Source organism: Chaetodon trifascialis, chromosome 4 (assembly GCF_039877785.1).
Source record: "Chaetodon trifascialis isolate fChaTrf1 chromosome 4, fChaTrf1.hap1, whole genome shotgun sequence".
Lineage (NCBI taxonomy): Eukaryota > Metazoa > Chordata > Actinopteri > Chaetodontiformes > Chaetodontidae > Chaetodon > Chaetodon trifascialis.
In genome coordinates, this window is record NC_092059.1 from 20,326,053 (window position 1) to 20,340,297 (window position 14,245).

A 14,245-nucleotide genomic window follows, 5' to 3' on the forward strand; every position below is an offset into this window, starting at 1 on the left:
TGGACAGAAATCCTTAAATACAGACAAAGAGAAGCACGTTCAGACAAACACACAGCCAAATACAGACAGGCAAACATGGAGCGGATACACACAGAAAACATGCACCCTGACAAACACAGACAGACACACACACAAACAAACACATAAACACACATACAGCGTGCCATATCCCTGCTCCTCCGTCTGCCCCTGTGGCTAATCTGTGCAACTTATTATCCAGGAGATAATAGGAACTGTCATCCAGGAGGGAGACACAGGGAGAGAGAGAGAGGGGTGTCCGTGTGCTCACTGCATTTTTAAACATAAACACACTTTACTGCACTAACTTTACGAGGCCAGATGTGGAAAATTAACCTGGCTCCTTTCACAGAGTTGAAACACCTTATCACTGCAACAAAAGGTGCCACACAGTGTTACAAAGGGAGGAGCAAAAGTGCTGATAGATGTAAAACGAAATGGACCAAGAGAGCCGGAGAGACAGAGGGAGGAAGAGGGGAAATGCAGGGAGAGAGCTGATGCAAATGGAAACAACTGAGAGGGGTGGAGGGAGACTGAATGTTAATTTGCTTTTAACAATCACATTTTATTTTATTTGAAACACTTCGGTTGTTCATTCTGCAAAATTGTTCGCACACACGAGCGCCATAAACCTGCATCTCCTCAGCGAAGCTTTCAGAGGCAACACAAAGGCAGAGAGGAGGGTAAGAGAGATGAGGAAATAATGAAAAAGGGACGGAGATGAGACAATAATGGAGAATGATTAAAAAGAATTACCACAGCTAGCATACGCGCAGACTCTGCTGTATGTCACGATGGTTTACAGAAAGTGCTGTGCCCTGAAAACAAAGTGGCAGATTAATCTTTCTTGGATGAAGGAGCTCAGAGATTAGCAGCCTTTTTAGGGTTCAGTGTGTTGCTGCACTCACAGTTTTGGTGGTAATAACATTAGTGCAGTGGGAGCCTCCAGCCAGCAGGGGCAGCAGAGCATGAAACTTACAGAGAGATGATGTATGAGCGTCTAAGAAAGGAAAATTAACAAAATCAAACACTGGCAACAGATGTATTTGGATTTCCAAGCGTGCTGTTGATGTGCGTGCAGCTTGCTGTCCCAGTGGACTGCACAGAGGAAACAGGCACGCTTCTGTTCAATTGATTGTGTTAGCAAACAGCCTATTTACACATCCAGCAGACAGGAAGGCACATTAGCATTCATTTGAAGTCATGTTTCTGGCCACTTGATGAACGTGTTAGTTGAACTTTCACTCTTATCTTGCTGCTTTTTTGCATCCAGCTCTTGAGGGAAGCCGCTCTTTAGCTGCTGAATGCTCCGCTGTGTTCAGCAGCTGGTTGCTACCTGTGTCTATTGTTTGGTGCTTGTGGGTGATATACAGTGAGTTTTAGAGCTTTTCCCCCCAAAACAGCTGCCTGCTGCCTCATAATTTGCTGATAATTCTCTGTGGGCCACTGCGAGTCACACATTTCACATCGTATACATTCATGTCATTAGCTCAGGAAATGGGCGCTGAGTATGTAATTTGACCTCTTTAAAATTGCCTCTGATTTCAACAGTTTTCATTATAGTGCTTGTGGATGCATTACGCTGTTCTGGTTCAAGTATGGCAAATTTGATAAATTTGAATAAACATATGATTTCCTGTAACATCACGACACGACTGCTTGCCTTCACCACAGGTTCCAGCTGTTAAGCCCAACCCGCCGTAGCAAATTAATGCAGCAGAAAATAACATAAAATAGCATATTTATTCACTTTAAAAAGTCCAAAACTACCTAAAAATAGACTAAAGCTAGATACGGTGTCCAGTAGTGAGAGTGAGACTGCATGTTATCTGTACATCTCAAGGTGCATGTATGCAGGATTTACTCTGTTTTTATGCCGCCTGGCTGCTTTTCGTCTGTAAATCCAGTGTTTTCATATTTTGATGAAAAAGAATCTTCTTGTCCTCTTGTGTTCACAGTGCAGCAGCTGACCTGATCTGGACTGGTGGTGATAACAGGTGCAGATCTTAAGGACAGACAGGATGAACAGCTACAATATCTGAGCCTCATGAATGAAACACCACAGTGGTAATCAGCCTGTACATGCTAATCCTCTATGTCCTCTCAAGTTTGTTACTGTTTATTATCACTATAAAAAGTCTGCCAGTTGTCATTCAGTCGAGCACGTGCATGCGTCCAACGCAGCCCTCTGTTCATGACTCTTTTCATCTATTGTTCATATGAAACTATTGATTTCCAGCTTGCTTTAATTGGCTGTGACATTTTAAGGTCTCAGTTTGAGTGATGTCCCATAGCACAAATGTTGAGATAATTTCAGCTATTTAAACCCCCCAGAAAAGATTTAGATTTTAGATTTAGATTTAGATTGTCCTTTTTCAAGGAAACTTGTTTCCACCCTCTGTACAGCCTCAAAATACACAAATACATCAAACTGGACAGAATACATCAAACTCAACAAGTACATACATGGATCCAACAACATACAGCCACTACCAGCACATTTTCAAACTTTACATACACAAACACACAAGCTCAGGCACAGTCTGGATGTTCTATTCAGTTCTTTGATGGCAAAGGGGACAAAAGTGCAAAAAGGGTATAATACTATGACATTATACACACTGTACTATATACTTTGGGGGAAGAGGTCATTCTGAAACTCAAAGTAATAGAGCTGAAGAAAGCAATTCTGTCATTTGATACTAGCATTTTACCATAAACTAGATTTAATTAAATGATTCGACCTAATACAACGTCACAAAACCTTTTACTATATTTGAAAAGATAACAAATTGAAATGCGCTCCTGAAATTGTGCCACAATTTTTCAACAAAGCTGCTCTCTGGGCAGGAGGAGGTGAGCACACTGAGGTCAGCTCATTCTGAAATCATTTTCATAAGTAGAGTCATTCCAGGCTCCCCAAATATTTTATTCATTTTTAAGTGACAAGTGGAAAGAGGAGATTTTCTGCACTCAGCCACCTGGATGCCCCATAACTCCAAATGTTAACTAATGCAGTCCCACATTAGCTCCATTTAGCTGAGGAGAGTGTGTGAGCGAGAGGTTTACTAACCGTTTAAAATCATCTAACTATATGCTATATGAGTATGCTAACTGCCATATAAATATATAAAATGATTGGTTGAGTTTAGGAAGGCATCCCAGAAACTGATATATGACCCCTGCAGCATCAGCTGTAATTGCAGAAAACACTGACAGGGAACATCTTGTTCATTGCTCTGACAGTTCTTGGCTGCTTTACCTTCCTGCAAACACTCTCGCTGACACAGTTTTGCAAGATCGATTATTTTTTTTATTTAGGGGCTTTTTTTTAAAGGAAGAACTTAGGGTTCATACATATTAACATGCTGGCTCACAGGTTGATATGAAAGGAAAGAGGTGAAAGCTGCCAAATCATGACACAATTGCAAGCTGGAATTCTAGAAATGTTTTTCACACACAGCCTTCTTTAGGATCACAGTCAGCCATATTGTGCGACTTCTCAATGCAAACAATCAACCTGAACAAAGAGCCTTTAGAGAGGCCATGGCCAGCCTCAAGTGCAGGCTGGGTCTGGATATGTGACCATGTTGATGTCAGAGGCCTTTCTTGGCCTTGAATGGCTGCTCTGTGGACTCTGTGGTCAGTGTAAGGCTCTCTGTCCTTGACTCTACATGAGGTGACTGTTGTGTACAAGATCAATTCTGCCACTGACTGGAGTTCAGACAGCAGAGCACTAAGCACAACATACAAACATCTCAAAGTTCAACAAAATAAGACTTCTTCGGCATAACATCTCCACGAAGTACTGCAATCCAAAATGATGGAATACAATCAATATACTACAACAATATGATACAACAGAACAGGTGTTCAACAAATACAACTGCGTTTCAAAAAAAGTTGGGACTGTGGAAAAGAAATAATCAGTGAGACTCTAAGCAGACCAGCTGCTGTCATTGTGAAAGCAAATTGTTTTCCCATTTTCCTGTTTGATGTACGATTTCAGCTGCTCAACAGTTTGAGGTCTCCTTTGTCCTATTTTCTGTTTCATAAAGTGCCAAATATTTTCAGTCGGTGACAAGTCGGGACTGCAGGCACGCCACTTTAGCGCCTGGACTCCTTTACTCCAGAGCCATGCTGTTGAAATACGTGCAGAATGTGTTTTGGCATTGACGCTGGCAGCATATGTTGCTCCAGATCCTGTATATATGGTTCAACATTAATGGTGCCCTCACAAATGTACAGTTTACTCCTGCCATGTGCATTAAAGCACCCCATTCCAACACGGATGCTGGCCTTTGAACTGTGTGCTGATAACAAGCCGGGTGGTCCCTCTCCTCTTTAGCCTGGAGGACGTGCCGTCCGTGATTTCAAATGTTGACTTGTCAGACCACAGGACAGTTTTCCATTTTGCCTCAGTCCATCTTAAATGAGCTCAGGACCTGAGGAGGCGGCTGCGCTTCTGGATCTGGTTTCTATAAGGTTTCCTCTTTGCATGGTAGAGTTTCACTTTGTATTTGTGGTGCTGTGATGAACTGCGTTCACACATGATGGTTTTTGGAAGTATTCCTAAGCTCATGCCACAGAATCGTGTCTGTGTTCAATGCAGCGTCGTCTGAGGGGCAGAAATCACGGCCAGCCAATATTGGTTTTCGACCTTGTCCCTTGCATACAGAGATTTCTTCAGGTTCTGTGAATCTTTTAATGACATCATGAACCGTAGACAAAGAAATACCCCATTTTAGCAATTTTACATTGAGAAACATTATTCTTAAACTGTTGCTCACAGAGTGGTGAAGCCCTCCCCATCTTTACTTCACAAAGACTCTGCCTCTCTGGGACGCTCTTTATACCCAACCATGTTGCTCACCTGTTGCCACTTAACCTCATTCACTCTGAGATGACCCACCAGCTGTTTTCTTTTAGCATTTCACAGCTTTTCCAGTCTGTCTGCTCCTGTCCCAACTTTTTTTGAAACATTTTGCTGGCATCAAATTCTAAATGAGGACATAATTTTCAAAAAAATATTAGCTTCCAGTTTCAACAGTTGATATGTTGTCTTTCTTCTATTTGTGTCTTCAGTGTTCTGCAAATCATCCCATTCTGAGATTTTGTCAGGTGTTGATTCAACTGTATGCACAAGAACTGAGGCCATGGTTTGTGGTGTTGTTACTTACTTACTTACTTACTGCCTGATATAATAACAATAAGACACACAATGCAGAAAAGCATAACGATATTTCAGTAGAGTGTTTCTGTTATTTCCTGATCAACAATAGTTGTAGACATGCAACTGAATCTTTGAAAGTAGGCCTTAAAATGAGCTTTCAGAACTTGGCAGCTGGGTATTTAAAGCTTAACAACGCTGATTCCAAAGCATCTGGGGCTCAGTACAAAACAAATAAAAACAAACTGTTTACCAACAACAGTTTTATAAAGTGTCCCTGAGCCCATGTATTAATCTCCTTTATACAGTCATGTGTTCACAAAGTGGTGAACCTCGCTCTATCCTCGCTTGTGAACAACTGAGTCTTTCCAGGATGCCCCTTTCATACCCAATCATGATACTATCAGCTGTTACCAATCAACCTGTTTACCTGTGGAATGTTCCAAACAGGTGTTTTTGGAGCATTCCACATCTTTCCCAGTCTTTAGTTGCTCCTTTTCCAACTTATTTGACAAGTGTTGCTGCATCAAATTCAGAATAAGCATACATTTACATAAATCACTGAAGCTGATGAGGTCAAACATTAAATATACTGTGTTTGTACTGTTTTCAACAGAGTGCATGTCAAAAGGAAACAGCACATTCTGATTTGTTTCTGTTTCACACAGCTTGTCTAGAATCAGTGTTTTCCACATGCTGACCCGTCAGACTTGCAGTCTCAATGTCAAGCCCAAAGAGACTTGAACTAACTTTTCATGCTTGTTTCATGAACTTGCAGCAGAATGACACTTTCAGAAATCCTCTTATCATGTGTTATGATGAATAATCACAATCATTTGAGAGAACTATATTAGTGTCTGTTCTGAATGTGCACAGTGGAGATGAGATTCAGAGGGAAAGCCAGATATGTGCTGCAGTCTGCTCCGACACTGACATACAGAGCATAGCCCATAACACCATAACCCTTTGATCCACCACGAGTCCTTCAGTTATCATGAATCTTCAATGAAACCATTGAGCCGCCTTGGCGGCTGAGATGCTCGGGGAGATGACAGCGCAGGGCACCGGCAGAGTTGAATCTTCAATGAAGAGCAACAGCAAACATGGAACAATGGGCAGGCCAAGGATTGCCCATATCCTCAGCCAACTCTCCCTGCCGACTCATCCATCACACCCCCTGTGAACTGTCACTCCTCTCAGCTCTACAGGGACTCCACACATCCCCTGTCTCCTGTTACTTACCCCCCCCCCACCCCCCCACCCTGTCAGCCTGTTTCACCCCCTCACTTCACAGCAGTTTCTCCTTCCTTTACTGTAACTTGTCTTTTCTCTGGAGAGCTGAGCGTTGTGGACAAAGAGGAAACAAACCAGGAGGGTGCTGGTGACATTTTCATCCATCATCAAAGAAACACAACAAAGGATTTGTTTGGGACACACAGATGTCAAAATCCCTCATGTTTCCCTGTGAAATCACTGGCCCCCAGTGTTCCCAGAGAAAACACCAGCAAAGTTAAAGCTGTGGAAGTACTTTGACTTTATCAAAGTACTGCCTCTGAGTGAATCTGCTGAAGGGACCACACTTATGAACTCAGATAGTGGCAAACCAAAGCACAAAAAATCTTATTATAGCCCCAGCTGACCCCGGCCTTTATTTCTTCTGTTGATGCGTTTTAGCAAACAAGCCGTGAAGCATTGCTCATAATCTTTGTTGAAAGTACATTTTGAGGATGCCCGCCTAAATTAGTTCCGAAACATAGCTAACCTGGCAACATCATCTCATGATTATGCTGTTGTTCAAGTCTGACTCCAGTTATTTCACTAACAGCCACTAACACACTGGGGAGCTCATTTTATTTTCAAATGGCAGAGATAAAATGACTTTATCTTTAGCTCATAAAAATGTATTGTTTTTCTGTTGAGTTGAACAGATTATCAAGGCCTTGAACACATCGATATATTTTTAAATGATTCCAAACATGTCAGACTAGTAGGTGGCGCTAAAGTCTACAATCAAGAAATACCAGAGGAGAACATTCTGAGCACGTGGTGAGCTTTTTTAAAAATACAAAAATTACTTTTCTTTCTAGCTGTTTAACTCTATTCTGACACACAGCCTAGCAGTGCAAAGCAAATACAAACTAACCAGCAGTTCACCATTATTGTGTCAGACACATGCTCATCAAGGCAGCACTGTTTTGTTTTGTTTTTTTGTTTTTTTAAAGATGTCAGTTTTAGTGACTTAAAATGCTGTCTGTGTGTAAGCAAGCCCAAATGTGGAGGAAAATGTCCGTTTTGTTAAATGTCTGTATGCATGTGGTCAAAGCATCACTGTCTTGAAGATGCAAACAGGGGGAGTCTGGGATCAAAGCAGCAGCCCTGTGATTGGTGGATGACCCGCACTACCCCCTGAGCCACAGCCTCCCTCTGTATCCACAACAATGTCAACAGATATGCTCTGACTGTATGCTGCTTGTATTTTACTTGGTAACGATTATTTTAGCAAATGCTACCTTAGTTTACACAAGAGGGAAGATAATTAATCTTGAGCCAATGAAAAGCTCACGAAGTATGTAGGCCACCGATAAACGATCACACTGATACTGACACTGAGAAAGAAATGTAAAATTCTTAGTTTTCTTTCATAAATGGATGACAAGCTACTTAAAAAAAAAAAGGATGCAACACAGAGGGACATGAAATAAAGTGACAGCCGACACTGAAGGTTTTTATAAATTTAATATATCAATATATAGAGATATTTATCAACAGCTTGATTTCATAGAAACGTGAGTGAGACCATTTTGGCATACAGTACAGATATTCCATGTAAGTACAGAAGTTGCTAAGTTTTTAACTCCCCCCACCCTTCCCTCACCAACCTGCCCGTGAACCTGCCCCCCCCCCCCCCCCGCAGACACATAACACAGAAAAACAGAAAGAGTAAAAGCATATAGGAGCACAAAAAAAGGCACCAATAAATTAAAATAACCCCTCTTTTTTTTTTTCTTTTTTAAACACACAACAACAAAACCTATTCAACAGAATTAAATACAGTATGAACACTAAAAATCTGCAATGCTGTTAAAAAGCAAAACAAACGGAACAGACGGGAGAGAAAGTCAAATAAAAACACTTTGGCAGATTATTAATTTTTAGTTACAATCAAGTAGTAAATAAATCCAGTGCTCTTGTGTACAAATAAATTCATATATAGTCTACACTCCTTTTTACCCCCGAGTTTTATGTACATCTTTTTTTTACAGATACATTTAAAACATTATCAAAAAGTTTTTGCCGTATGAAAACGTATTTACAAGTCACGATTCAAAACCATTGGACTGTACCATTGGATCCCCCCCCCCCTTTTATGTCCTCCCCTCCTTGGAACGTTACCTCTTTACACAGTGCAGAAGGCTTCTTGAAAAGTTTTGTGCAACAAACAGCGTAAAAAAATGCCTGTCGTATGGCTGTGGAATGGACAGAGCCCCGAATGGTTTTTGAGATTTCCTTACAGGCAATGACACATCAGCAACATTTCCAGAAAACGCAGTTTTGATACTGTTACAATACTGTTACTTATCAAAATGTTGTCCGCTTATATCATCACCCCCACCCATAAAAAGATATACACACACAGTTCTTGCGACTTTGCTGTCTGCTTCCCCCAACCTTAATTTTACACTGACTGGTAGAAAAATGTAGGCGACTGAACACTGCCCTTCAAGTAATCAAACGTCAAGAAGATCAAATATGAAAATGAGAAAGGCTTGGCAAGGAAAGAGAGAGCGAGCAACAACTACAACTCACAGACTAGCAGTCCAAAAAACACATGATAATAAGAGGAAGCAGTTGAAGGAAAGTCACTGGGTCAACAAGAGCTGATTGACAGCCAAGTAGAGTCAATGAGGGCTCTTTCCACAGTCCAAAACTGTCTCTGGTTGGGGGGTGGTGGTGGGGGGCTGCTTCTCCTGGCTGAGCGTGCTTGCTTGCCTGCTCGCTGGTTCACGATCTGTAGGGCTCCTTTATCAGCTCTGGGGTTTCCTTGTAATTTTGGGGATTTCAGGTTATTCCCTCCAGTGTTTTTGTTCCATTCTTCCAGTGTGTGTGTGCGTCTGTCTGCCCAAAGGCTGATAGCCCTTGCCAAAGGGAAGATGTCGATGGCTAAGATGAAGATGGGAGGGCGAGAGAATGAGAGTGCACAGAGACGGCAATGCAGACGATGCTCTTTCAATTAAAATTCAGAAGTGTGACGACTACAGAAGAGGCTCGAAGCCTCACAGCTGACATTACGTTTGATGCAGGGCTCGAGGAGGTGAAGTGGTGGACAGATGTGAGTGATGTTAGAAAGCAGTCAGTGCATCCTGGTTAAAGCAGCATGGGGTCAGATTCTCTGCTCAGAAGCAACTATCAGAGGAGTGCAGAGAGGACGGGAAGGACAAGCGACTGGACAGTTAAAAACAAGGAGCACAAATCAGGAACGCTACAATTAAAGCAGTCAGTTATATTATGTGGTTGCTACAGTGAGCTCATAATTTAACATCATCAGAAATGAAGTAGACACTAGTCACTCTAGAATCAAAAATCCAAACATTTTAGGTGGTCAAGAGATATATTGAACTTAACTGCCATTCTTAGGTTTAATTTATATAAGCATACATGGACAAGTACATGTTTCAGAGAGGCAGTCTGGCAATTCAGAAGAAATGGGAAATATTAATTACATTAACATGATATTTAGTCATTTGTTCTTAGCATAATGGCATGAGAGTGAATAACTTACACTGAGTTATTTTGTTGTGAAAAAACTGCCCATTTTCCATCATTAAACAGCACTTTCTCCTTCAGCCTAAAGGGATTATACAGTATGTTAGCAAGCTAATGCTATCTTGTCAGTTGGTTCGGTTAGCTCATACCAGCTGCACCTGGCAGTCACTTGGTAAAAATATTTAATAACAACTCATTTCTATGCCAGAACAAGTTTGTGTGTTGACATCCAGGTTTAATTTAGTGATGCGTGAACTTACAAACAGCTGGTACAACCGACTCCAGATCTTTCATGTAGGAACCTGTTAGAGTCAACATGAGTGCATGTGAAATTTAACACAATGTAGTTCAACAAGCTAAATTTGAAGAGTAAATTTCTAGCTTAGGGTTAAATACGTTTGTGCAAAACGCCATGTTGCACGTGCCACAGCGCAGCAGGTACTGGGTTAATTCCGAAAGACTTAATTAAAAAACAAACAAACAAACAAACAAAAAGCCCTGGAGCAAGAAACACACGTACCTAGACAACATCATACCTGCATTAACAACTGTATATGTGAACATACAGTATGTACATGATCACGTCTTCAGCATGAGGCATGAGGAATGTCCAGAAAGTTTCAAAGCATGTCCTCTACAAGCACCACAATGACTAGCTTCTATATGATGAATGACAACAGTCCCTTTCAGGACCTTTTCAGCGTCCTTCAGTGGAGACTGCTGTTCTCAAGGTGGCCACAAAGTGGACCAGCCAATCTGTCTTCACACTGTAAAAGCAAGTTTTCTACAATGCCACGCTCAGTCACCTCAATAAATAAGCAATTTATACTCCTAACTGCAGACTCCCGGCATGGAACTCCATTAGACCTGCAGCAAACGTGGACATGAAGAAAAGCATGTGGCGTGCAGAGCTGGCGGAGCTCAGGGCTCAACCCAGCAGAGGGTTTGGGACTTATTTAATCTCATTTTACTGAATTTCTTTCTGGTCTTTTTACATCATCTCAGGACTTAGATATAGGTTTTTATGAGAAAGGATGGAATTGTGAGCCTTTCATAACAAAAAAATGACCACAGTTTAACACCGAAAACCTAAATTCTGAAAAAAAAAAAAAAAAAAAAAATCAAACACAGCAGGAAGCTGCTAAAGCAGTCCATGATCATGCTGAGCTGAGACACCGTCTTCCCCACCGTGTAATGCATTTTATTTTGGACAAGGTCGAGATGAAGGGAGATGGCCTCCTCCTCGTGCTCAATCCTCCTTCGTTAGATAGACGTGGGGGAGTGCCGAGCTGGAGAGGACTGTAATTTACCTGTCTAGCACGCCACTTGCCACGTAAAGTACATACAAATCCCCCACTGTGCATCATAAACTGAGAGGAGAGAGAGCCATCCTTCTGAGGGAAGTGACTGTCAGAACACTGCGACACAACATCAGCAGAAATCCGGCAAAAAATAAATGGCCCACCATTCATCTTCCCATCACAAACCTGTTTGCATACAGTTCCATCTAAATCCTGGCAGTCACTTCCTGCCTACCTTTGTCTTTGTGTGTTTCTTTCTTCCTCCCCTGTGGTTCCCCGAGCATCTACGCTGAGAAAACCTTTCCAGGAAACAGTGAGGACCATGAATAATAACAACCATTTATCAACTTTGTTTGTATAGTTAGATGAATACATACGCTGAGTCTATACCGAGTTTATATTGGAAGACTTACATTTTACGCTTTTTTGCTTGTTTTTCAGTCATACATCAAGTTTCTGAAAGGACTGTGGATGTGTCAGACGAAAGCCGGGCTCAAATTTGTTATTCTAAGAATGGAAGATCAGTGTTGTATGTATAGTTTAGACGACGTGAGGCACCTCTGTATCTTATATAATGCATTATATGTGTGCTTAACGCCTTCAAAATGCCCTTTATTGAAACCAAGTCAAGTGCAGAACAGGAATAATTTGCCATAACTACTTGTAACGGCTATCATGTTAAGTTGTCATGACTGCTTCCAGTCATGATCTGTTAGAACACGTTGTGAGTAATTATTGCGATAGTCACTGGGCATATATTACATCTGATTCAATGGGCTGGAAGCATGTCTGTGGCAAGCCAATGGAAGATCAGCCCTTCACGCTGGTTTACCCGTTTTCCTCTCTATCCAGCTTTCAAATCAAATCAGAGCTCGGCTCAGTCAGGCTCGGCGTATTATTACTCATCTGCTCATACAAAACAGGGCCACGAACAACCACGCGGAACCTCAGTGACAGCAGAGAAGCCACTCTTTCCAAATGTGGGCTCTTTTTCTGCAGCATCTCATCTAGAAAACACACATGTTAAAAAGGGGGACGGAAGACGGAGAAGTTGATGCCAAGAGAAACCAAAAGCAGGGCCGTGAAGCCAGTGACGCACTGGGATCGACGTTTATGGGCTGCTCAAGTTCAAACACTGAAATCTGTGTTTGGCAGCAGGTGAGAGTCATAGCACTCGGTGCCTCAAAGCACCGTTATCATACCTCTTTCTAAAACTCTGCTGTCTGAATTGGAAAGTTTACCTCCCCCATACTGACGGCAGCAGACTCAAAGACAAACAAAAAGTCAGAAACAAACGTGTGAGTCTTAACACCCACCGCAAATAAACAGCCAATCCCAAGTTTATTATCGACTATACGCACACCTCTGATACCAGGAGAGAGGATTACCCATAATCCTTTGCCTTTTCTGCCCTGCTGCTTTTTGCCTTGAGGCCCTACCCTCTGGTGGCACAAATCCTCACAAAAAAGCACCCTCCCTTCCTCTTTCACCCCGAAATCACCTCCAAACATGCAGACAACCCCATCATTTTCCCTGTCTCCTTTCCCCTTGGCTATATTTAGTTTTGCCTGCCTACATACAGTATGTCAAGGGGTGCATCTGAGAGGCAGACTGTGAGAAAGGATGACATTCCCCTGTTTTTTTTTTTTTTTTAAATCTGTCATGTCTACTCAAGATGTAATGGGAACTATGAAGAAAAATAACACCCTTGCCCGCTGCTGTACACTCTTACAAACTCGAACAAACCTGCCGGCACACAGAGAGCTGCTGATTACATATTTACAACAGCAAACACACACAAATAAATAAAAATTCAAGAATTAAAAATCACGCAAGCCAGCTTTTTCCCCTTGTACGGCGGCCAGACAGCCTCATATTTACAATGTGCACTGAGACAGCCAAATGAGGTTAGTTTGAACAAAATCATTAAGCAGCATTTTACACACCACTACAGCTAACAAGAGGCACAGAGAAGAGAGGAGTGGAGCAGAGACTACAAATCAACTAGCACTAAGGGAAGTAGTAGTGGCTAGTAGTGGTAGTAATGTTACTCCAGTGGAGAAAGGTGGGGGGGGGGGATACAAGATGTACGTGTCATCCCTGCTCCTTAAAAGGGGAGGCAAAATGAGGACTCCTTCTCTTTCTCGTCTGCGTTGTACTGGCCTCATTGTAGTGGTGTAGAGGCTGTGGTGAGAGGAGGGGCCAGGATGAGATTTGGGGGGCGGGGAGGACGCATTCCCCCCCCTCAGGGATAGCCATCATCCTCCAGACTGAGTGCCACGCGCTGCAAACAGCAGATAAAAAGACTGTTACCACAGAAGGCTGGTGAGGGAAGGAAAGAGGGAAGTGAGAGAGAGAACAGAAAAGGAAAAAGCAGCAAACGAACAGAGAACAAAGAGGGAAATCAGGAGAGAAGCAGAGTCGAGACGGCACCCAGAAAAGAAACAGCAGGGTCATATACAATCCATTCTCCTGCTCCTTCCTCGTTCTTCTCGCAGTCCTCATTCATCCCTCCTCTCCCTGACCTTCCTTTCCTCCTCTATCCACCCCCCCCCCACACTCATTCCCTCCTTCTGGCTGCTCCTATATGAGGAATGCAGGATGCTTGCCTACGGCGGCAAATGTCTGGCCCACATAATGCCAACCTGATTTCTCTGGCTGTCTGAGCTGCCACATTGCCACGAAAGGAAAGGAAAGGAGAGGAAGAGAAAGAAAACAAGTAAACAAATTAAAAGACAATAAAGGAGACGTGGACATAATTATGTATAATAAAACTGGGAGAGGCAGCATAGCTCCATCTCTGCAGCCCTTCACTGAGGGTGGTTGTTAATTCGACCTTGAATCTTAATATGACTCAGTCGTGCACCTGTTTCGTGTGTGTGTGTGTGTGTGTGTGTGTGTGTGTGTGTGTGTGTGTGTGTGTGTGTGTGTGTGTGTGTCTCCAGTCTGTCATCATGCCAATGATACCCAGAATTCCTTGCCTCTTTTCTCT

The 14,245-nt window shown here is 42.4% G+C and overlaps 1 protein-coding gene across 3 annotated transcripts in view; it reads right to left on the minus strand.

Annotated features, from left to right (window-relative positions):
• Positions 1-7,905: 7,905 nt before the first annotated feature.
• lrp8 (low density lipoprotein receptor-related protein 8, apolipoprotein e receptor) overlaps positions 7,906-14,245 on the minus strand; it is a 164,200-nt gene continuing 157,860 nt past the window's right edge. For 2 of the 3 annotated variants that reach the window (XM_070960132.1, XM_070960130.1), the window contains exon 19: positions 7,906-13,537. In XM_070960132.1, the coding sequence (XP_070816233.1) occupies positions 13,499-13,537 (39 nt within the window). In that variant the 3' untranslated portion in view covers positions 7,906-13,498. The remainder of the gene's footprint in view (positions 13,538-14,245) is intronic. The other variant, XR_011602096.1, reaches the window with a different exon arrangement.